Source organism: Polypterus senegalus, chromosome 1 (genome assembly GCF_016835505.1).
Source record: "Polypterus senegalus isolate Bchr_013 chromosome 1, ASM1683550v1, whole genome shotgun sequence".
In the NCBI taxonomy this organism is placed as follows: Eukaryota; Metazoa; Chordata; class Cladistia; order Polypteriformes; family Polypteridae; genus Polypterus; species Polypterus senegalus.
This window is the reverse complement of record NC_053154.1, coordinates 168,474,653-168,500,444: the sequence shown is the minus strand read 5'-3', so window position 1 is coordinate 168,500,444 and position 25,792 is coordinate 168,474,653. Positions and strand designations below refer to the sequence as shown.

At 36.5% G+C, this 25,792-nt stretch overlaps 2 protein-coding genes across 2 annotated transcripts in view; both read right to left on the bottom strand.

The window, feature by feature from the left end:
* Positions 1–588: 588 nt before the first annotated feature.
* On the bottom strand, positions 589–6,034 carry dusp28 (dual specificity phosphatase 28). Its single transcript, XM_039762535.1, has 2 exons — positions 5,658–6,034; positions 589–1,018 (listed from the first exon to the last, which is right to left on the bottom strand). Exons 1-2 carry the CDS (start codon positions 6,000–6,002, stop codon positions 842–844), a joined length of 522 nt encoding a protein of 173 aa, XP_039618469.1. The 5' UTR covers positions 6,003–6,034; the 3' UTR covers positions 589–841.
* A 351-nt stretch (positions 6,035–6,385) lies between these two features.
* LOC120535020 (claudin-19-like) overlaps positions 6,386–25,792 on the bottom strand; it is a 31,387-nt gene continuing 11,980 nt past the window's right edge. Inside the window, exons 3-6 of the mRNA XM_039762526.1 lie at positions 16,049–16,213; positions 9,854–9,935; positions 9,260–9,370; positions 6,386–6,743 (exon numbers count right to left, since the gene is read on the bottom strand). Coding sequence (XP_039618460.1) covers positions 6,665–6,743; positions 9,260–9,370; positions 9,854–9,935; positions 16,049–16,213 — 437 coding nt within the window. The 3' untranslated portion in view covers positions 6,386–6,664. The remainder of the gene's footprint in view (positions 6,744–9,259; positions 9,371–9,853; positions 9,936–16,048; positions 16,214–25,792) is intronic.

Below are 25,792 nucleotides of genomic sequence, written 5' to 3'. Positions count from 1 at the left end.
AAAATGTGCACTTATTGCTGGTACAGTAAGAAATTGCTTCCTGCCCCACTTAAGTGATCAATTAGATTGGAAAAGTAATGAATATTATAAATGTAAACTTATTATCATCATCTTATATTATAAACCGCAGTGCATTTATTACATAAAGATTGCCAAGCTTGGTGTTGCATTACTAGGCACCTATCATTACCAGCAGGCTGGTACAAAGTAAATGAGTCAGTTGCTTTTGCCACCTAGTGCTGACTAGCTTCATTTATGACCCAGGACTTTAAGTGAAGATCATTTCAGTTTTATTATTTAATAACACATACTCCCATAGTCTACATATGTTTTTCTCTAGCTTGTCAGGTTCCCATCCCGCATACCCAAAGCTGTGTGTGGTAGGTTAACTGTTGACTCTAAATTGGCTTCAGTATGATTGATTATGTGAGCATAAGTCGGACCTTTAACAAATCAGCACCATATTTAGGGCTTGTTTCTTCCTTATAGCAAATACTGCCAAAATAGGCTTCAGTCCCCTACAACTCTAAAATAATAAAGCATGTCGTAGTATACAGTATGGAATGTACTTAAAAACAGTTCCAGGCAGAATTTCAAATGGCTTATATTTTGTTCATTATGTATATCATCCCTATATAGTGTGTTACAGTATTCTAGAAAGTAGTTTAGCACAGTAATTTTTATTGGAAGCTTGGACACCAATCTTAGCTCTTTTTCAACAAGCTGTTTTATGTCCATTTCATCTAAAATTGCATTATTCTTCATCTCTGCAGGCATACAGTAATCTATTGTGATTCCCTTAAGGCAGTGTTCCTTTAAGACACTGAAGACAATCATTGTATTAGGTGCTCATTCCATTTATACTTGTTTCCAGCAGCAGTACAGAATTCTCATTTGTGAGTTCATGGATTTGTTTTTCTTTAGGTGCCATCCTTTCTCTCAGCTCTTCTTCATACCTTTGAAGTTGTGTCCAAAACCCTTCATTTGGCTCCGCTACTGAGCGTGCATTTTTTACCATCTGCAAGAAACATTACCAACATTTATTTATAAGAAAACCAACAATGACCCAGCATATAGGGCAAATCATGGGAAGACAAGGCTTGTAATGAAGTGCAAAATTCTGCTCTTATTGCGAAAGTATGTAGTAGTATTGTTGCAAAACAATATAATCATCACAAATGTATCTTACATAGCCTTAATATTATATGTCAATCAGTCATTCATCAACCGGCTATATCCTAACACAGGGTCACAGGGGTCTGCTCGAGCCAATCCCAGCCAACACAGGGCACAAGGCAGGAACAAATCCCAGGCAGGGCGCCAGCCCACCACAGTAATATTATATGTGTATCCTTAATCTAACACAGAAGACTGTAGATGTGGATTTATATTACAATGCAGTAGGTCACGAAGGATCTATTAAGTTTAAAGTGACACCGTTGGTTCAGGGGCAATTCTAGGAATTGATGGTATCAAGGTCTTAGTCCCCTATGTAATTGTTGTGTGAGGTTTTTCATGAATGTAAAATCAAAGAGTCGGGGCTTGCTCCCTTTGGGATTTCGTTTATGTTCATATAATGATGTAATATTGCTCAGGGTTATGTATACAATGGACATAAAGATCAGGGGTTACCGCTATTGATTATGTACTGTATATAATTGATGAATAGATCCGGGACTGGGTGCAACAGATCTGGAGCTAAAACCTGTAAAGCCCCAACCCCTCACCCAACTCCACTGCTTCAGTTGAGGCTTGTCTTGGATTGGAGGACACCACTTATACCTCTATTTTTCTTCCTTAATGCAACACCTACACTCATAGCTATAGCACTTGGCACCCTTACTGGAGTTTTATCATTTGCTTGTTAACCAATGAGCTTCTAATATTCCTTGAGCTTTGCAGAACTTTTTTGTTCCATTTCAAATCCGACCATACATCCCAAAAGTAATCATGTCCCTTTTTTTTCCTGCCTAGAATACCACCCCTTCTTTCCGTATTGCTTAGTGGTGCTGTTCAGCCTGTCAATTGATTCTACTTGTCCTTCATTCGCATAAAGCACTCTTAGTGCAGAAAATGTATGTTAGTATAATATAAATAAATATGCATACATTTAAAAAATTATAAAAAAAAAAACACACTGATCATGCAATTTTCTTTTTTTTATATAACTTGATCAAAATTCAATCAAAGTAGTAAAAGCATTTTTGAGATTTTGGGAGTACTTGGGTTTCTCAGTTGTAGATTGTTTTTACACCTAAATATTTACATACCTAAATTTTCTTTCTTAGACATAAATACTGCCTTTGATATACCAATCTGCCAAATTTCAGGTTTTCAATTAAAAGACCAACGGTATTTTTGTTGAGTGAGAGTCTGTGTCACATTTTAGATATATCCACTAGTGGTCAAAAGTTTTAGAACACCTCAATTTTTCTTCAAATTTGATCAATTGAATGTCCTAAAATGGTGAAAAGCTAAGCAGTAAACTGCCAGAGGTGTAAATTTAAAGTTTAGGTTAGCAAAAACTGAAAAAAGGAAATTTCAGAATATTGCAAATGGGCCTTCTGCAGGAAACAACTAATAGATTACAACCTACAGATGTTCTGCAGCAATTTAGGTTAATTAAGCCTTGTAAGTTCTGTTGATTATGTAAAAATCCCCTGTCTGTATTTAAACCAGAGTTGGAACAGACTGTGTTACTTTACCCTCTACACCTTAGAAAGTTGTAAATTCCAGTGATAATGGAAAAAAATGGCAATTAACAAATGAAATTAGACCAAGTATTATTTCCATTAGAAGTGTAGGTCATTCATTTAGAGAAATTGCCAAAAAATCAAAGTGTCAGTGAGAATTGTGTCCTGCACAATCCAAAGGTAATTGGAAACTGGAAGAAACTGTGATGGGAAGAGATCTGGTAGACCCAAGGTCACAGCCCAATCCGAAGACAACTGAGGGTCAACAGCTAGTGTGATAGGCCCCTCACAGCACAGCAGCTTCAAGTACAGCTTAACAGTTGTCGAAAAAAGCAAGTCTCAGTTTCTACTTTAAAGAGGAGACTCTGTGCCTCAGACCAAGTGGCAGTAAGAAAGCCATTCTTTAAAGGACAAAACGTGGCCTTGAAATATTGGCTGTGAACTACTGCAGACTGGAAGAAAGTCTTAAGGTACAATTAATTAAAATTTGAAATCTTTGCTTCATCATGCAGGGGGTTTGTACGCTATCGATTTGGTGAAGGGATGCTGAGTGTGTGACCCCAACTGTCAAACACAGAGGAAGAAGTGGAATGGTCTGGGTTTCTTTTGCTGGAGGCAGAGTTGGTGACTTGCACAGAGTGACTGGCATTCTGAATCAAAAGGGCACCACAGTTTAGTTGTTATATCAGCAAAAGGTGGCTTCTTTGATGAATCAGAAATTTGAGTAAAATTTTGTACATTTAATGATTCCTTGACTTATTTTTTATTTGCCATTGTTTATTTGTTCTATGCCAGTGTAATATTGTCCAAGTAGTACTTTGGAGGGTGTAGTAACACAGTCTGTTCCAACTCTGTTTTAAGACAAACAGATGGTTTTTAAGTAATCAACAGAAGTTAGGACAACTGTGCAAATTGTTTGCTTCAACTTGCAAGGCTTAATTTACTTTAAATGCTGCAGAATATCTGTAGGTTGTAACCTATTAGATGTTCCCCGTAGAAGACCCATTTGTAATATTCTGAAATTTCCTTTTTTGCTAATCTAAACTTTAAATTTAAACCTCTTGCAGTTTACATCTTACCTTTTTGTCATTTTAGATCCTACATTGCATTTCAACCGATCAAATCTGAAGAAAAACTGAGGTGTTCTAAAACTTTTAACTGGTATTGTAGTTTTATTTATGTATTACTAGCCATCCCCCCTTGGCTTCACCCGTATAGAAGTGAAACAGGACAGTGAAGAGGGCCCTGCCTGGTTCCCCACTCCTGACATCATGCAAGCCGCAGGGGATGGCTAGTAAGTGTATATACTGTAATTCCATTTTTATTTATTATCTTTATCAAATAGTATTGTCAAATACTACATGTACAACTACTTCAAAATATAGCTTTCACTGAAATGAAACCAAAATGTTCTGCTACCATGTGCCCAAACCCTGTTATACTTATAACTCTATAGGACTTCTCTATATACTATGTTTCTTTCCTCACCAGCTATCATCTCCTTCACATCTTCTATTTTCTAGACAGAGCCACAGATAGCTGGCCATGTGCAAGCACTGCCTGAGTTAGATATATACCTGTTCTAACATCTGTCCCTGAGCCTTGTCTCGATATGTTTGAGTGCCACAACTTCTCTTGCTGTATGTGTACCTGTAGCATTCGTCATACACTTCTCCTTGGTATCCTCACATCTCAACCTTTGTTGCCATACATGTACCATCAGTGTTCCTCCTGTGCCTCTTCTTGGTATCCTTGCATGTCTCAACCTCTCTTGGCCTACATGTACCCTTAGTGTTTGTCCTATGCCTTTTCTCATTATCCCTGTATGCCTCAGTCTCTCGTGCCTCTGCATTAATTGTATTTCTATGAAAACGACTTTATAGACTCTGTCATTTGGGGATACCTTACTTGCTTTCCATCCACTTTTTGAATACCACCAATAGTGGACAGGCCGCATTGACTTTGATTTTATCTCATTAGTATTTACTAACCCAGCATTGCTTGGTAAGTTGTTAATTTTGCTGTTCTTGAAATGCTGTATTTTTGTAAAAGAAAACAAAGTCCTTAATCAGGAATTGAAACTCACACCCCTAAAGTATCATGTCATCATGCCTACCACTTAGCCATTAAAACCAAACTGACTAATCAGATTGCTTGGTGGGACCAGACCCCCAACTAACCGTAAAAAAAAAAACAAAACATACACACACTTGCACCAACCTACTCTGAGATAATAGTGTTTTATTAAATGGTAGATTCATTTTCTGCACCTACATTTCCAATATAGATTCAAAGTGAGCTGCTTAGTTGCAACAAAGCAGAAACTAACCTTGACTAGAATTCCAAATGATTGCAAAATACAGGTTCCTGGGATTATTATGCAATATAACTAATCCCTGCACCACCAGAAAAAGACATCCTAAATACCCATAACACCTAGAAAATGTTTTCAGATACATTATTGTAGAATCTGTATAAAGTTACGAATTACTTTAACATTTACATTTTAGGAAAAGAAAAACAGGCATTTAGAATTCTCCCATATCCATATATTTAACTTGCAAAATATTTACTTGTCTGGATGAGTTTCTCTTGAAGAAGTTGACTTTACATATTAATAAATAACATCATGTAGAAGTATAAAATTATTAAATCCCTTCCAGAACTTGTGGTGTTTTTTTTCCCCATTGCTCTGTTTTGAAATTACATTGTTAGGCAAAAAAATTGTTTATTCTTGATATTTTGCCTATCAGCAGCATAGCCTTCTACATGACCTCTTATCTATTTTTCCTCTCCACATAGTTATTTTCTCAGCTCTCGTTATCTCCCTTTAATGTAAAAATACAGGGTATTCTCCCTTTAATAATACTTAAAACTGTCATTAGAAATAGTTTCCATTTGCAGCATGCAATTGTGGTAACACCCCAAACATTTTTATTTTACTTGTATGTAGAGCTAGCTCACCTGAAATGCATCCAGAAGCCCAAGACCTCTGTGCTTCATCAGGTAGGCCACACAGATAGTTGCAGACCGACTGCGGCCATTTTTGCAGTATACCACAGCATGTCCCCCACTAGTTACAGCTCCTTCAATAGCATCAGCACAGCAGTCAAAATGCTCATAGAGTTTTTCTGTTGGTTGATCATGAACTGGCACCCTAATAGTGCTGAGCTCTAGATGAGGGAAAGGCTGCTGTTTGGACACATTAATGCACAGAGTGATCCCCTCCTTGCATAGAAACTCACAATTACACGCTGACCGAGCATTGGAAATAAAAAGGGAATCAGTTATTTTACAGAGCCTCTGCATTTCGGAAACAGGCACAGGGCAGGAGAGACAGGCAAAATGATCTGAGGCTCAAAGTAAAAATAGACTGGGAATGCCATTTGAGGACCTGAGTGACAACTGTCATGAGGAAAGTGCTCCTCCGTGTCCTAGAGCCCTGATCCTTTTAGGTCAAGACTGCCATCGTTCAGAAATTGTTTCATTTTGCCCAACATTTTTGTTGAATTGATCTTATGCAAAAAAGCCATTTTTAAATGGCACCATGGTTAAAGATGGAGGTTACTTAGATCAGTTGTATATATAAATAAATACCTGTATATATTCAATATTCAAATGAAGAAACATTAATAACTTATTAAACACATTTTTATTGAAGTCTCAGACACTTGCAAATTGAAACTAAGCAGTTAAGAGAGTTGAATTATATTTTATTCTATTATTATGATTTCATTAGTAAAAATTAATTAAAACATTACAACAATTGAGGACCCAAAACAAATCTTCCCCTTATACACAAAGTGAGAGTTGTCTAAGATTAAGTTGTTTATTCTTTGTCCGTAACATGGTGGAGAAAATCATTTTTGGCAGAAAAAAAAAAAAAGTTCCATGGAGCATGACGTTCAAGTAAACTTCTAAACAGCAAGTTATCAAAGTAAAAAAAGTTAAAAACATTGCAAACCAAAGACTTAGACATAAGCCTTTTCCGCTTGAGATGGTGGCTTGTAAATCTTCTGTTCATTGCTGGGTGCTGAATATTTGTACGCCCTGCAAAGATAAGACGCCCAACAGTTTCACCATGTGTCACTAAGATTTAAAATGAACATTTCTTAAAAAGCATGTGGAGGATAGCTTTCTATATTACATTAAAACTTGATTCAGCACCAGGGTGATGGATGTGTGGAGTCTACAACTGCTTTATTTTTTATTGTCCATAAAGTCCAAACAATGATTTAAACTAGTTTCTGTGGATTTTGACGGCAAAAAATAGTATGTTCATTCATGTTCTGTATGCATTTACTGGTTCACTACTTGAAAGGACTGAGGAAATATATGCTGTTGAGTGAAAGTAAAATATTCAATGGTACAGAACCAAAGTATGTCATTTATGAAAGACTACTTCCAAAACATATGAGACACATGCCCATGGAGTAGTATTCTCTAAATTAAATGGTTCCAAGAACTGTCTGGAGCTATTTTATTCCTTTAGTTTGATATCTAATCTAGTCCCTCATTTCTATGCTGTTTGCTCTGCAACATTAATAGTATAACAATCACATTATGGGGGAATTTGGGAAATAATAAGAAGCAGCACGGATTGTGATGTTGCTTTGACATTGTATAAGTACCCTTTTGTCACTGCAAAAACCATCACTTTAAGGCCTCCTAATAGTTCTTATAGCTTGATTATTTATATATATATATATATATATATATATATATATATATATATATATATATATATTTTATTGTCTAAGATTTTTTCATAGTCCTTTTGTTATGAAATCTGTCTGTTTTTAGATTCTGCTTTTGCATAGTGCTTGTGACAACTCTTGCCTGATTATTTTTTCCTCATCTGACAGTATATAACCTTTTGCCTCTAGAGAAAAAGCTGATTTTCAAGCCTGTAGCTCAGCTGATGGTGCTTTAAAGCAAGACTGGCAGCATGAGTCTTAGTAAGTTTGCAGATTGGGATGACCTAACTTAAAAAGTAATATACTGAATAAGTAAAAGAATTTTGTCTGTGATTCAACAAAGGAATGAGAATAAGATCATACACATTAAGGTAAAAAATGAACAGTGCAGAGGTACAAAGGTACACAGTGCCAGGAAAATATCACTATCTGAACTCCTTGAATTTTTACCCATTCCCATCTCAACATTTGACTGCAATAAAAAATAGTGTTGAATAATATCAAACACAGATAAGGTGGAGTTAGGGTAGAGAGAGAGGGGTTGGAAGCATGCGCTGATAATGCATAGCTGCACCCACCAAACAAGAAACCAGCTGGATTGGGACCCAAGCACAGCAGGTGACACCTCAACACCACACTGGAACAGTGTGAGGTTTTTTTTTTATGGTGACTGGAGTGCGGACCAACCCCCATGTTTTCCCTGTAAGTTGAAGGACCTGCTTACAGGACTCAATGCAGATTAACATCATACCCAGGACAAAGCAATTGCAGGTTAAGGGTGTTGCTCAAGGGCCCAATGGAGTAGAGTCCCTTCTGGCATTTACGGGATTCAATTGGCAACCTTCCATTGCCAGTGCAGATCCCTAGCCTCACAGCCACCACTCCTCACTCTGGGTTGGGGTAAACAGGATCAGAAATGGGGTCAGAAGCTGAGCTCCATTCAGTTCCGGCAAAATAGTGCCATTTTCTTTTTCATGTGAAAGGTCACTTGTAGGGTTCACTTTAATACAACATCTAACTGTTGACCTGAACAGACCCTGCAGTGTGCCATCTTCTTGAATCACTGGTTGAGAGTGTCAAAGGAGAAGGGCATAAGATCGCCACAAAGATAGTCATGGTCACTAGCAACTATCCCTTTTTTGGCTGCAGAATACTAATGAAAGAAACTCGGCTACTTTTTTTTTTTAAGGAGTAAAACTGGACAGGAGTAAAGTGGTAGACCGTTTATTTCTTATTCCTAGGCCATGACATAAATAACTAGGGATTGTTCATGTTTATAGATGCTACATATACTCTAAGAAAAAGCAATGTTGTATTAGAGATTTGAAGCCTTGCAGCCTCTTAATGATGGACCTTTCTTGAAATGCTTGGTTGCCTTCACCTGGGATGTGAGCTTTGTTAATCTGTGGACAAGAGAGATATTTTGTGTTTGCCGTCCTGATTCCAGAAAAGCCTTAATTGCCATGGCCTTCATCAGACTGTTGTTAGCATATAAATCAATTTGTGTAAAATATGTCATAAATTTACTTGTATATAGTGCCATTCTAAAAAGACTTATTTAAAAAGAACAACTCAGTAATGCAATACACATCATCATTCTTGCACACATCCATATTTGCTGTAAAACTGACAGAGATACTGTATTATTAAGTGATATAAACTCTGTGCACTTCTTTTCTTCTTTTAATGTTATAAGTTAAATTAAGGAAAAGGTAATTAGTAAATGCAAGATGTAATTCTTTCTTTTTGCTTTCCTTCTCTTGTGATTTCTTTGCTTAGGACTCTGAGCTCCGTCAGCTGCATCTTAATCTGTTTCTTGGACTAATGTATGACCGTATTCTTTCTGTTTAACACATCAATAACTGTTACCTTGGGGAAGACTTCCTTGATTTCTTGAAAGAACAGCACAGAAAGATGCCTCCAAGAACTGCCAATACGGATCCTGCCCAACCAATGTAGAGCCCAGATCCCAGCTCATATCTGCAAGCAATTAAGTCTGTCATTACTGTGTCCTTTGCTTTCAGTCAGTGACACAACATAAACTTAAACACATTACTTATTGCACAGATCAAATAGAATACTGATAAAGAGTCCCACCTCCAGTTGAGTAATGTGGGTGGTTTCCAATTGGATCATTTTTGGTTTCGCTGCTTTACCTTATTTCCTCAAAAATTACATTGCTTATAGTCTACTGTACAACTCCCCAGAAGTGACTGTGATTCACTTAGAATCTCCCCCAGGATGCTCAGTTTGTCAGTACTCAATAGAGCAAAACTGATCATACAAAATAATGGATGTAATAGAAGAAATCACTATAAAGGTGCAAATCATAAAGGGTATAGGTGAGCAGGTGTAGGTTTACTGCATTGCTTATATTTTTACAATAAAGAGAAGACATTTTCTTCAGATTACCCCCTTCATATCTAGTCCTTTATTTGTTCATAACATGTTAAGACAGCTTACCTAGATTTTCCATGTATTGCACTGTAAAACTGCTGAATGACTTGTGCTGCATACCAGGAAACGGCCGCCAGGGAGCATATACCTGCAAGGACAAAAAAATTGTGATAATGGAAGAATTTGCTTCTAAAAATATGTAAGTATAGTTTTTATGTTTTAAACATGCAATAGCATCAAACCAATTAAGACTGAAGATATTAAAATTACAGTGACAACATGGTAGTGCTTCTGCCACGAGACCATGGTTTGCATCCCGTGTACTCCATGCATAGAGTTTGCATGTTCTCCCACTGTCCAAACACATCTGGGTTAAGTGAATTGGCTACCCTAAATCGGCTATAGTGTGTGTTTGCCCTGTGACAGACCTCCCCCATATCTAAGGTTTGTTCCTGCCTTGCGCCCTATGCTAGCTGAGGTATGCTCCAGTAACCCCTGCGACCTTCTGTCCATCCACATGAAACAACTCATCCCCCTGTGGACCACTTTTGTTGAAATTCTTAAAGGAAATTTGTCAAGACAATTCAGTTTTCTTTCAGTTATCTTGAACAGATTGAGCAGGTAAGTTAAATGATCTTACTAGCTGAGAAAATAAAAAATGCAAGCAAACAAAAAACACAATTGATTATCTAGATGTGAATGACGTAACCATGTGGCACAGAGCAAATAAACATTTAGTCAGTACTATTTACTTTACACTAAACCAAGTTTGTAGCTAAATTATATGCCGATTTTATTGATTCACCTTTTCACTTTAAGTATAATTTACTGGGGTTGCCAATCATCCAAGTGATAGGGACCGTCCCCATTTTAGGCTATGTGTAAATAACTGAACAATATCAAGAAATGTCCCAGTTTTAGCAGGCTGCCCATCTAATAAAATATTGCTTTTCTGTAACAAACATCCTCACAATATACAGTACGTAGAACTGTGTGTACAAAGCTCCAAGGGAGACCACCAAAACTCTGACAGAAGAAACAATGATTAAGGACTTGTGTTAAATTTAAACAGCATTGCAAGGATGTCAGTGAAGCAGACAAAGCCAGCCAGTACAGCCATGTATTTTTCCACTTCTAGCACTGTGTGGAATTATATATGTTCATTTGTGAAAATTTGTTTTTATTTTTCCATGCCCTAAACCATTACTGCTGAGGATGTGATTAAGTAAGCATTGAACAAATGAACATGAGCTTTAAGAGTAGTCATACATGCTATGCAAGTGTCCCAGTTTGGGACTTTAAAAATCTGGTTTCTCTATAATTTACCATCATAGTGCCAAATACACTTCATATCTACAATGATCATTCACTTTAATAAAGGTAGCCTTTTACTATTGTTATTCCACAGCATTTGTCATAACTGCAAGTTGCACATTTCATGAAAAAGCTCAAAAAATGATTATTTGCATTTTTTTATTTAGGTTTTTTTTAGGTTAATTGGTAATTGCAAATTGTCACTGCATGTGAATATGGTGTTTGTGTATGTGATAGAGTGACTGAGTGAGAGTGGTCTTTGTGATGAGCTAGAGTCCTGACCATGCCTGTTTTCAACATTTTGTCCATTCTTGGCAAGTCTTTGGTTCCTATCAACCTGAAATGCATTCTAGATCCTACCTGCTGAACTCTGTCCATTGTGGGAAATAGCAGTTGCACAGCACCTAAATGTTATGCCCTGCATACATTTTCTTAATTGTTAGTTTGGGTTATAAAACAGATATCAATTGGAAACCGATGGAAATTGTCCAGTGGTGCATATATTGCCAGACCAATCTCTCGATTATATAAAAAAATCCTGGGACAAGACATGACTTTTTCAGAGAGATACTTTCAAGTCCTGTGAGATGAGACTTTGTGACAAGAGATTTAATCATGCCAGGGCCGGAAATAAAAGACAAAGAGGAGATGACAAAGTAGTTCGTCGTAAAGAATTCAAAAATTTTGGCACAATACGCATGCAGAGCAGGTTAAAGATAATGAAAGTATTAAAATTCGAAAGCCTCAAAAAATGATAGTAAAGATCGCATTAGCTCAAACAAATGCAAATTATTACTTGGTGAAATAACGGAACAGCGAAAAGAGATTGAATATATTTTGTTCGGATTTAAACTTTTAAGTTGAAGACATGTAGATTGTCTAATTTATGTTGCCATCAGGCAAAAGTAGTGGTTCTTCCCAGTGAAGAGGTGTATCCGCGAGAATTAAAAAATTTGTTGTTTGGTGAAAGTGAAATCCACATATCCGAGTGGCAGAAATGCGAAGTGGCTGGTGCGTAGCGCAGGTTGGGGGTTGGCGAGCAAAACGAGCAGGGGGCAAAGCCCCCTAGTTGTTTAATAACAGCAAAATCATGCTAATCATTACTATATAATAACATGCTATATAGACTTGTTAATAAAGCATAATAACCTCCAGCTATGATAATTTTTCAGTTGATGAACAAATTCAAAACGTATGAGTTACCTCCTTGCCGTGTTTATGATTATGCCATAAAACTGTTGCTCTTTAATCTAAATGGAAAGTTTATACCTTAATTAGACCAGAAACCTAAGTAATGAATAAATATATTAATGAAAACTTAGCATTTGGGTTTATTTAAAAATCCAATAGTCCCTTCTTTTTTTTTTGCTGGAAGAAGGCTGGAAGGCTACGTCCTGTACAGTATCAATTACTGAAAACTGTAAAATCACAGTGAAAAATACCCTTTTTCATTAATATCATCATTACTTAATCATGTTAACAGTTCTGCAGTTTTCACTAAAGCTGTAAGACGTTTGTAAGTCAATATGCATTAAGGGGGGCGTTGAATGGAAGATGTCATTTAATACATCCACAGGTCATTATTAATAAAAATCTGTGCTGTAGAGATTAGCCACAGCCCAAGTGGATTTTTAATCTTTTGTTAAATTATATTTTTTGAGATTTGTTAGACATTTCTATACTGGTATATATATATATAAACAACATACTGATTTTTCTCAAATGATTTGGATAACCATGTGAAACATATTAGAAAAGTTCTTGTTTGCAAAGCTTAAGAAATGTGAATTCTCAGTCTCGGTCATATTACTGTGATATGACACAGGTCAATACTCAACAACTGTCTTGACTTGAAAAATGGACGTATTTGATAAGTCTGTAGCTTTTCCTCCGTGTGCCATAGACTACAATGTAAAGTGCCGGCAAGATATAATTTGATTTTCAAATTTATCACTTGAGAACACAATTTCATGTGGCAAATGCATATGTAGTATGTGAATAAATAACTTTGACTTGAAAAATACAGAACTTATCCTTTATGCATAGATCAGGCTAAAGTTTTAACAGTGGTAAATTGGCAGCTACTGGACTGAAGCTTAGAGATTTGTGGATTTCACTAATTTCTATTGACATTTTATCATGAAATTTTAGTAATATTATTTATCCAATAAATATGTTTACCAAAATTATACACAAAATTTCTGGAATCTCTTGATTTATTAAAATAATTATTTACCACTTTACCAATACTAGGTTACACTTACCCCACAAAACAATTAATTATGGAAGATGGCACATCAAGTATTGGGATAGTGGCCATATTTTCTCAAAAAATGAATGAGTCTAATAATTTGCATGGTTGAGCCTTTTTCCTCACTGCAGCCAAACTGTATTATGATGTGAGTATTTAGGAATTACTGGCTATAAAGTTGGCTTTAGAGAACTTGAGGTACTGGTTGGGGGGTGCTTCATTTCTGTGTATCATATACACTGATCATAAACATGGCACAGCTTTCAAATGCATAACAAGCCAAGTGGAACTTGTTTGTTAGCCTGTTCAATTTTGTAATTATTTATAGACAGGCAAATAAGAGTAGGATAGCTGATTCATTATCACATAAAATTGAAAACATCAATCTTTCAAAGCAGTGTTTAGCCACTACTCTACTAATCAGTCCTACAGAATTAATAAGGGAATTACTGATTCTAGTTCTTGCTCAGTCCCACTGCGGGTATCATTGGGATTAATTTATGTTCTTACTGAGTTTCACAGAGAAATACAGTACTAGAATGGGCACACTTAATTAAAATATTTTGTCATTCTAATATTAAGCCATTGAACTCTTCCAGAGGTATTATTGGTGGAAAAATGTGTGTCAAAGAAATTCATGATTATGTGCTGGAATGTGAGGTTGTTTGTCAGAGCTAAGACATCTTTGAGTCTTCCAATAAGTTCATTACAGCATATCCTAGCCACTAATAAACCATGGGCATTTACTTGTATGGTTTTTACCACAGATCTTCCCCCATCTCAACAATACAATATAATATACATTATTGCAGACCAGTTTTCCAACAGTGATCATTTTGTGCCATTAAAAAAACTCCAAATGGCAAAAGAAATGGCAGATACTTATATTGCAGATGTTTTTGGGTTGCATGGATCTCTTACTTCAATAACTTTATGATCATGCCCCTCAATTTGTATTTAGTAATTCTTTTAGGAGAAAATTGGCTGTACTTTAATTTTAACTTTAGGTTAATGGATAGGCACTTGCAAAAATGTCACCTTCAAGAACATTTGGAGTTCTGTTTTGTCTGTGGCAGAATTTGCACTAAATGTTCTTTATCATTCACCTGTTAGTATATATTAATATATCCCCATTTGAATATCTTCATGGATGCAAACCAAATCTGTTGAAACTGGATTCATCAGTTCACTAGATTATAGGACAGTTAGAAGCTTGATCTAGAGACAGTAAAGATGCAGGAAACTGTGCCAAGCTATTTGTAGATAACAAAAGATGAATAGCTTCAGAGTTTAGGGCAGATGTGGCTTGCCACACAAGCCATCCACCTTGGAGTTCTGTCCTAAAAACTGTCTCCTCTGTATATTGAGCAAGACACAACTTTGTAAAATGTTAGAACTATGTCTAAATTGGCACTTCTGTTCAATTTAAAGTTTATGCAGTCTTTAATTTTTGAGTTGAAAGCCAATCCTTGTTTCAGTTCCACCTTGTGCAGGTGTAGAGTCAGAATGATTATTGCATCTTATATTCAAGCTGTTGTGGTTCTAGTGTGGAATGTTTAGTGCATTAGCAAGGTTATGGAGTTTCCAGCACAAAACCCATTTTTGACTTCAATATGCTAAGATGTGAAACCACTTTCAGGCTCTTGATTTCATGCTTAAGACCTTTAACCTTCCATCTTTCAAAATACAGTATATTGATTTATCCATGTTATGATGTTTATGCATTTTAGAATTCATATTTCTTGATTAAAGAACAAAATATCACTCTTTAGTTGTTTTGGCTTAAAATAGTGAGATGTTGCTTCAAAGATGTCTGAGTTTTAAATAAATAAATGAGTTGCTTTCTTTCTTTTCTTTCCTTCCATTTATCACTTGCCCCTACAACTTCTGCCCCCAACATCCACCTGTCCAATTAATTGAGACCCAGTTTATCTAGTTTTATGGCCACAGGTAAAAGGAAAATATCCAGTTAATATCTGACTTAAGACGGTGACCAACCTTGGAGATGGGTCCAGTCCAATGCAAAACACATTTTATACACATGCTAACACTGGGATAATTTAAAGTTGGAAATAACCTCAGTGTCCCCAGGACATGTATCTTCAGTACTGGGAGAAAACCCATTCATTTTGATAGTGAATGGACATTGAGCGCACATCCCTAGTTTAATGAGACATGAGCAATCACTATGGCACGATGATGCAACTTCAACTAAAAATACACTGATTTTAACTAGTATTAAAAATACAAACAATTCAATTGTAACCAAGCAGTGTTCTTTTTTAACTTAAATTCTTGACCTCCTTAGTAACAGAGAGGTTAAGTAGTTTAAAAAGAGCTGAATCGTTTTCCTTTTGGGGTTGTAGGCACAAAAAGGAAGAAATGTCCAGCGCTGTTATCACTGACACAACAAAGTGAGCTTTTATCTAGACACACCCTTCATAGTGCCTCCAACAAATGAAATGTTATGTTAGAGATCTCTGCTTCAACATACAAACTGTCCTTGGTTGTTTACTTTTAACCAAGTCTAATGCACATAACATTTGATGCATTTTTGAATTATTTTTCTGTACTGTGTCCCTCTTTTACTTATTTAAATCATACATGTGTATCAGAGGTGTGCTTGCCTAATTCCTTAATTTTTTTTCCTCAAGTGTCAAACACAAAAGTAGATTGGATGCTCCATCTTGACCTACCTCCAACAATGAAGAGCGTGCCACTAGTGGCAGATATTTTTCCTTTAGTTTGCTCATCAGAATTTCCAATTGTAATACACTTCATCCCAAAAAGAGCTGTAATGACACCAATCAGGCTCACTACCAGAGAAAGAATCATCAACGCACGTGTGCCCTGGATATACCCTGTAAAAGTGAAAGAAAAAAGATTAATCATTTGTGCTGAAGTGGAGGTGGGAGAAGTGTTTTTGTTGTTGGGCTTCAGTTACAGAAATCTGATTGGGTATTTGAGGTCAACTCAAAAGCATTTTGTAATGAAAACAGAGGTGTGTGTGTGTGTGTGTGTGTGTGTGTGTGTTAGTGGTTTAGGAAATTTTTTTTCTGGTCTCAGGTAGAGCAGAGAGCAAGTATCGGTATTCTACTTAATGGCCTTCACTCTGCCATCAGCTTTAAGCACTACACAAATCTAAAGAAGTATACTATACAGGAAGATACACAAAGGAAAATTTTACTTTATGCTCTTTGCATCAGCAAGTGAAGTAAAGATATATCTTGAGTTACTATTCCCATGAGGCCAGTGCACTTTTTCTTGAAACACCAAGGCACGATGTCACATGTGTGCGCATGGGAGACAGTTTACTGGCTTGAGTAATTTGTTATTTCAAGCAGAGCCAGAGGTTGGCGCTATTCTCAGATCCTTTCTCTCTTCCTCCCTCTGCAGACTGACTGACTGCCCTTCCACCAGTGACATCATCTCCAGTATCCACCTTCCTGGACCCGCACCATCCTGTTGTCACTCTTCATAAACCAGCACACCTGTTTCTTCCCTCAGTTCTGCATTGGATTCCTGTCTATAAAGCCATGCTATATTTTTCTCTCACAGCTTCAAAAGTAAACAGGGTTACCAAGGTGGTACCCCAATCCTTTTTCTTTGTTTTTCTCTCCTTTTTATTAGCTCTGCATTAGTCTTGGGCTGTTGAAATATTCAGCATATGACACACTTGCCAGTTATGCCTAAAGAAAAAAAATATTTTATCAGTGAAATGAATGGCACAGTAGTGCAGTGGTTAGTGCTGCTGCCTCACAGGTCCAGTGGCCTGGGTTGAAATCCTGGCCTGATCACTTAATCTGTGGGAACTGAACATTCTTTATAAGATTGAAAAGGTTTTTCAGTTTCCATCCCCCTTTCAAAGACACATATATTTGGTTAGCTGTCAGTTCTAAAATGTCCATAGTATAAATGAGTGTAAGTTGTGAGCCCTATGATGGACTAGCATCATATTTGGGGTGGGTTTCTACTTTGCACCCTGTGCTCCTTGGCTCTGGATTTCTATTTACCTGTATTGTAATAATAAAGTTTGAAAAATGTAGAATGTGTTTCATTCATATGTTATTGATAAGATTTGTTGAGCAAACATTTTGCAGTTTTTATTTTTTGTTTCCATCTGTATATTCTTATTTATGATCCACTGAATTTTATCCCTACATCACATTGATTTAACTTTTTGGTATGGCTGAATGGAATGCAATTCAATATAAGGAATGCCATACCATACCGTTTTCTTAGCCTGCTTATCCCTGAGCAGGGTCATCCGGGAACCGAAATCTATCCCAGCCAGCATAGGGAGCAAAGTAGGAAGAGTCTCTTGGACAAGGCAAATAAACACACACACCTGGGCTAGTTTACCATCACCAATTCACCTAACTTTTATATGTCTTTCTTCTGTTCTAGGTAACCAGAGCACGAAGATGAAATCTATGCAGACACGGTAAGAACATGCAAACTCCACACAGGAAGGCCCTAGGACATGAACCCCGATCTCCTTACTGCAAAGCAGCAACACAACTACTGCACCACTGTGCCACCCCCTGTCAGGAATGCATCAAATATAAGGTATTACTGATAGAGCTGAATGTCATCTTGATCTTTTCCAACTCCTAAGGTGGAAAGCCTTAAAACACTACTTTTGAAAACACCATCAAGGTAACTTTCGCATACAACTTCCACTACATGGAAAAGCAGCTACAAGTATGTCTGTTTCAAAGAAGCATGGAATTCTACTGTGGAAATAGCAGGTGTTTTCTTGCATAACACTGTCCAGGAAACACCTGAATATACACAGTGGTTAGAGCCACAACCAGACACCCCTATACAGCTGAATGCAAGGTGTGAAGTGTGTGTGTGTAGTCTCTCTGTGCTTTCTCTAGTATCCTTTTACTTGTCCTTTTTGACATCAAAACCATTTCATTCTAAACTTGAGGCGGTGTTTCAATTTGGCCAGTTTATAGCTAATATATTTTCCTGGCAATAGGTGGTTTTAAAGTTTTCAGTTTGCCTAACTTTTAAATTTATTTTACTGTATTTTTACATCTTACATTGACATTGTTAAAAAGTATCATAATTTATCTTATGCTAATTGAGACAGATCAGGCATCACCATCCTATTTTTTTGATTTTTTTGAAATGAACAATATGAAAACTTGAAAGACTTGTTAGTCATCAGCAAAGGGGGTAAGGGAGGCAGAAATTACTATTTAGGCAAGTTAATGTTAACAATAAAGAAATCTACACACATAAAGAAAAATTATGGTATGGATCCACCAGAATTTTAATGCTGAAAATACCATTTTTGGTGCCACATTAAATGCTGCTTTTCTGTTGCTTTCTTTTCTTTTAAGAAGATCCAGTTATGTTTTCAATATGTAGTGCTTATCAAAAGACAGAGTAAATGCAGTATATTAAAATAAGAAGAAAATCCTTCAAGATTGCTTCATTTTTTTCAGAAATCTATTTACATAAAATACTGTGGAAATACTAAGATTGTGACTGCTTAATATTTCTGCTTAAGAGAGATGCCAATGTTAACAATATCCTTGAGAATTTAAAATTAATGCAACTTGATGCACTACTTTTAGAGGACCTAGACAAACCATTGATTTCATTGAAATTTTAGATTAAGGAGGAGAATAAATTAATAAACTATAATTTTAAAGTAAAAATTACCTTTGCTCACCCTTTTTATTTTACTTTTTGTTTTATCATATATAAAAAATTGGTTTTGACTGGGTTCTCTATTTGTATTGTTCTATTTGTATGATTGTGGAATTTTATGTATTGGTTTCAAAACATACTAGTACTTGTTATGGAATTCTCATATGTTTAATTGAATTGTGTTCTAATGTGGTGTTCTGTTTCCAAATGAAATGATCCAGACGATTATCAACTAAAATTTAATAAAAGACATTGCAGTAGCTTTTAAACACAAGCAATCAACCTTTATTTTATGTAGCACCTCTGCCTAGTGAACACCACTCCAAGGTATTTTACAAATATGCCTGTGTGGTGCAACAGTTTAGATAAATATTTGTTACAGGTTGAGAAAGGACTTGTGCGGGGTCAAACTGTGGGTCAGAGTATGAAATTGAACTGGGACTCTTGAGATTAAGAGCTACTATGGTACACTAGACCACTCTAATCAACCCCATCACCATCCCAAAATACACTACTTTTTAACATTATGGAATACTGTAAATCCTGGCTATACTGGTGAAGGCAGGGACCTACCAATATTTGTTCCAACTAATATCTCACATAGTGGTTTTCATCTGTTTCATTCTGATTCTGTCTATAGTGTCACCTACAGTGAAGACAGAGTTTGTTGCTTCTGTTTGATAGTCGTCTTTCCGAAGGAGTAATGATACAAAGCTCTCCTAGGGTTCTTAATGCCTTGGCTACCTGCCCAATGTTAAGCTTACTAAGTTACTTGCTCAACTGAAAATCCCTCCTTTTTTCTGTTGGCCCTCTCACTCACTCCCTCTATCTCAATCATTTTGTATGAAGGCTACAGTTTACTGAGCTTTAATTGTCTACAGCAAGCAAACTATAAACCAGTAAACCCTATTTGTTGGTCTTGTGCAGGTGTATATAACACATATGACCTTGTCCTTGACCTTACAAAACAGCAGTGTCCCAGAGCAGCTGCTTAAGCATCCTTCTGTTGTAAGTGGCTAAATTATTAGCATTTTACACCAGAACGGTTCCTTGACCTACTCATAATACCTAATCTTTCATGTTGTGCTAGCTCAGTATTTTAAGTGTAACCAATGTAGACACCTTCAATGATGCAGTTTTGATGTCATAGCCACTAACATCCTATGTTGTCATGCTTTAGGTGACAAAAATATTAACTTTTTTTTTTTTGGATTTATTTTGAGAAAAAAAATAGTCTAAAGAATACTGGACTATAGTCAAATTTCTAGTGCCTGTTGTAGCTTGAGCTAGTAATGGTGTTCAATTTGAACTGGAAATTACCACTTGCACAGAGGAAGCCAGAAACATTTTGTTATTGTAAATTAATGTAGAGAAACACAAGTATTAAAAGCTGTAAAAGTAATTGCTTCAATTACCCTTCACTTGGTTAAGTAAGTAAGTAGTCGAAATCATGATTATCTGGAGAATTGGCAGAATTTACCTACTTTATGCAGTTACCTAACTCTCCCAGGCAGAGTGTGTTCTTTTCTGCATCTTGTTTGGTTCATTTTGTGATGTCCCACCACTTTGCTTTTATCTTTTTAAAGAAAGCAGTGACTTGCATTTTTCAAATAGATAAATGTGGCCTTCCCAGTTCAAAACAAAACCTTTGCCTACAGGTCCTCCTAATCCATCACATTTTTTATTTCTGCAGTACTTCAAGTCACTTAGCAAGTTTTTCTCTGCACAACAAGAAAACATAACCAGTAACCTAATTTCAAAATTCCAGTTGTAGTGATGCACCATTAACTGTTGTTTCTGATATTGTGCCCAATGCTGCCACCCTAAACGGATGATCCATTGATGGATAAGGATGGACTGATTTTTAAGAAAACTACATACATTTTTCATCAATTCATTTTCTAAAACCACTTAATTACAGGTTAGAGAATGAGGTGATGGATAAATGTAAAACTCAGCAGTGGCAGCTAAGGAATGTGATCAGGGAACTTTTTATTATGTAAACCACATGATAAATGAAGTAGCGACTTAAAAGTTACCATTGCCTTACAATACTGTACTTGGTGGTGTTAAAAGTTAAAATGTAACAGCATTATACTTCGGTGTAGTTTGGGGAATCAAAGGGAAATATTCATGTACATGTGGAAGTCAAACAGCATAACTATGCATTTATTTACAACTTATTAGTCTAAACTTTATATACACTGAAATGCAATAGCTTGAGTGTTAAAGCCAAAATTACATGATTATACTGAGCTATTGATTTTACAGTTACAGAGGTTGGAAGCATGCACTGATACAGCTTGTTACCACACCAACCACACATGATAAACTACCTCAGGATCCCGAGTTCAGCCTTACAATGGGTGACACCTCAGCACCACACTAGTTCCAATGGGATGGAACAGTGTGAGGTTTTATACAGTGGCTGATGTACCAATCCTGCCACCAACCCCTGAGTTTTCCCTTCAAGTTGGAAGACCTGCTTGCAGGTTACCATAATCCCCAGGACAGAGCAATTGTGACTTAAGAACCTTTCTCAAGGTCCCAACAGAGTGGAATCACTTCTGGCATTTACGGGATTCAAACAGCAACCTTCCGATTGTCAGAGCAGATCACTAGCCTCAGAGCCACCACTCTGTTGATGTGAGCAAATGGGCTGTTTCCTACTTTGTGCCTGGTGCTACTGGAATAAATTTGAGTTCTCTATAAACTTTGAATGAACTAAGTGAATTTAGAATATAGTTAGCTGTTGTAGGAAATTTTAAACACAGAGAATGGGCCAATGAACATATTGGCAAACTGGATATTTTTCTATTTTTTCACTGAAGCTTAACTGAATCACCAGGGGCCTCATGTATAAACAGTGCATACGCACAAAAATGTTGCGCAAGAATGTTTCCGCATTCAAATCGCGATGTATAAAATCTAAACTTGCCGTAAAGTCACGCACATTTCCACGGTACCTCATACCCTGGCGTATGCAAGTTCTCTGCTCGGTTTTGAAGACTGGTGCCACCTAGCGTCAAAGCAGTGCTACTGTTCCTGTGTGGTTATCCTTTCTTTTTCAGATCCACATCCCTGATGCGGCTTTATAAATAAACTGAAATTAACTGCATATTGTTTATTAGTTTAATGCATCTGATTGTAATTAACCAGTAACAATATAATGGTCCACGGAATGGTCAATCTATTCTAAATACAATAGCTGCTTTAGCGTTGTTACTCTCACTGCACCTTCTTCTTCTTTCAGCTGCTCCCATTAGGTGTTGCCAGAGCAGATCAACTTTTTCCATATTACTCTCACTGCACCACCATTTATATCACTGTATCTGAGAGGGGAATCAAAGATCTACAGAATCTGAGAAAGAGAATTATCGGTATACTGCATCAAGCACACACTTCCTCAGCCATGCTGTCTATTGAACTGCTTTTACACGCCAAACATTTCAAAGCCTTTCCTGTATGGACCTCGCGGTTCAGAAACAGTTTCATCCCAAGAACTATAAATGCACTCAATCAAGTGCTCCTTGTAGACCTGTTTGTACTTATAAGTAGAATTACCTCACTGTAAACTTGCACTGCAGTTATAATCTTGCACAACCTGAGCCACTTTATAAAGTGCGTATTTACATATGATGACGATATAATTTTTAAGATGAAATGCAGCAAAATATGTTTATTATATTATACAGATAAAACTTTAACTTCATTTAAAAATCTATATTGGAGCCAATCCCAGCCAACACAGGGCACAAGGCAGGAAACAAACCCTGGGCAGGGCGCCAGCTCACCGCATTAATCTATATTGTTAATAATTAAACATGCCAGGACACGGTGCCGCAGCGCTAGCTAGGAGCTTGGATTCTGTTCATGGATTGTTCCTGCATCACGTTGTATTCTTGCTTGTGCTGGCGTGACACTGGAAGGATAGATGGATAGAATAATTAAACATGTACTACGAAGATATTTCAATGTTCATTAAAAGTTTTGAAGAATCGGCATTCTAAGCTTACAGATGGCTTAACGTCTATTACAGAGCTGATTGTGTGGCAATTGGGTATTTGGAGAAAGAAAAGCAAGGACAGGAATTGGGGGTTAGTATGTTTGAAAGAGACAGTACTGCTACAATAAAGTATTTCATTGAAGGTCGTGCATGGCGCAGAAAGCATCTTGTGTGAGATGTTTAATAACATGATTTAACTCCTATCATCATGAAAATGATATCACGTATACATCTCAGTATTTTAATTACTCAAAGAGCTGTAATATCACGAATGTAATGGATTCTGTGTCCTGTCGGAGGAAGAGAAAGCCCAGAAGCACATAGTGATTCACACACACAGAGTACATAGAGGATAAAATACAAAACAAAGCATTTAGTAACTTTAGTTACGATGGGATTTGAGAAACTAGTAAATTAAATGATTTTAAGATGAAGTTTTTTATGTTCTATTTTAATGACAAACTATATGATTAAAGTGGAAAGTTTGAGATTAAAGTTGACATTTCGTGCTTTTTTTCCCCACTGTGTGCCTATTTTTTTTGTCTGTGCCCTAATAAGCTTTCATATGACACTCAGACGGTGGACTATGACTCGCCTTCTCACGGCGACTTTGATATGCGAGTTCTTTTTTATTTCGGGCACTGTGCGACTTTGTGAACTTGAGCTTTCGAGTTTCTCCGACACTCTGTCACTCGATCAACTTCCTTTTGTTGGTTATACCACTGTTTAAGCCAACAAATAGTACTTTTTCCTTTCCTCCACTTGGTATTCGCTGAAATTCTGTTTTCCCTCGTGCTTTTGCCATTGCCTTTTCACAAAACACTGAGCTTAAGGTCTATCTATCTATCTATCTATCTATCTATCTATCTATCTATCTATCTATCTATCTATCTATCTATTTATATTGATTTGCATATTCAAAGAGGCGTAATTCTGGGAGGAGAGGGGGCAGGACAGCAGGTGCATGCACGTGCGTTACTATTCACACTGACCGGGATTTATGTAGCGGAAGAACATGGAAGTTTGCGTATGCACAGTTTTATGCATCTGGATTTTTCTGTGCATACGCACATTCCCGCTTTTGTGCTTACTCCATGTTATAGTGTGAGTTCTACGCACGGCGTTATATATGAGGCCCCAGTTGTTTTGTAAGTGCAAAAAAACAAGGCATTGCAACCTACAAACTAAACTGTGTCAGTTGAACCTGATACGTTATCATTATTATCATTTTTTTTATTTAAGTTATATTAAAATTAAAGAAATGGTTCACATGTTAGAGGTGGGCGGTTTCTTTTTAAACAATGACAAAATAACAATGTGTCCTGAGTTTATAGAAACATAAAGGTACCAGAGTGATTCTTGTGTTTTTATATTTTTGTACTGTGTGTCCTTCTGTCACATTTTAATTATACTTTTGTTGTGGCAAACCAGATGTGCCAGATGCTTTTGTAGCTTTTGGAGTTCAAAGCCCAGTCTTCAGCTAGAGCTCAAAAAAGTATTTAAAAAAAATTAAAAACCCAGCTTGATCTGATAAAAGAACATTCCTTCATGTTTCTATAGCTTTGGACAATCAGCACTAGCAAAGCTAAACATTTACTTGAAGGCTGGTTTCAATTTCTTCATGTTAAGAATAATATAAATTACATAAACTGACTTAACACGAAGTAACACTGTAAACATGTGCATGGTTCAAAAATGTATTTAATTGTTGTTCATCAGAGCAATTTAAGCAATATTATTTAAAAAAGAACCTTTAATAAAGAAAACTAGTAGAGAGTAATAAAGACCAAATAATATAAATAGATTTATGCCTTGTCCTCACGTTTCTGCCTTGCACCCGATGCTTGGAAGGATAGGTTCCAGCTTCCCCATGATCCTGCTTTGGATAAGCAGGTATAGAAAATGGACAGATGGATGGATTTATGCCAGCTTTAGTGTGATCTGATTTCTTATATTTTTTGTAGCACTTTGCACAAATCTTTTTCAGTTTTAGAGAAAATTAATTACTTTTGTGATCATATATGAGAAGAATGTCAGTTATGATGCAGCACCTTTGAGGTGCTGAGTGTATTTATGAACCCTGAAACCATCCTTTATATGCATCAAACATTCCCCGTAGCATAACTGTCTCAGTTTTGACCTTTAACATGTTGTAGGTAATCCTAAATAGTGGTTCAAAGCTGATGCACAGTTTCCCTCTTTTCACTGATTTATGGAAATGGAAGTCTATTCTGATGCAATTCAACTAGCCTCAACACATCAATAAAAATAAGTCACCCCAAGTTATCTGACATCATCATATATCTTGTAAAAAGCTAATACTCAGCCATGTTGCACTATAGAAAGATTGTGCTTCATACTCTTGTAGAAGAGTACCCTTTTAATTGGTGTCATAATTATTTATAAAACAGAAGTATAGTCTTAAAGTCATATTAGAAAGTGAAAGTCAAAGAGAAAAAGTACAAACATAATGTACAGATTAATCACTAATTCCATTACTGACTACAACAGGCTGCTATTTTTTGATGGTGTAACTTCCATAATTATAATTTTTAGATTTGCAAAACTTAGAAGTCATAGGTAGTAGCCCCAGCTTTTTACTATCATTGCTTCAAGCCTGCTAGACTGAGAAAATGGCGCCATTACATGGGTGGGTCATAGGACAGAGAGAAGTATGAAATGGAGAACAGCATAGGACAAAGAATAAAAGAAATATAAAAAGGTTTCTCTATCCAAATTACCACTATCATCAAGGCATTTTCAGGAA

Bases quoted from the DNA above. Each gene is read 5' to 3' on its own strand.
- dusp28 (XM_039762535.1), bottom strand. From the start codon at position 6,002: ATGCAGAGGCTCTGTAAAATAACTGATTCCCTTTTTATTTCCAATGCT. The intron at 1,019-5,657 runs GTGAGCTAGCTC...TGTTTCTTGCAG, and splicing joins GGCTTCTGGATGCATTTCAG to ATGGTAAAAAATGCACGCTC.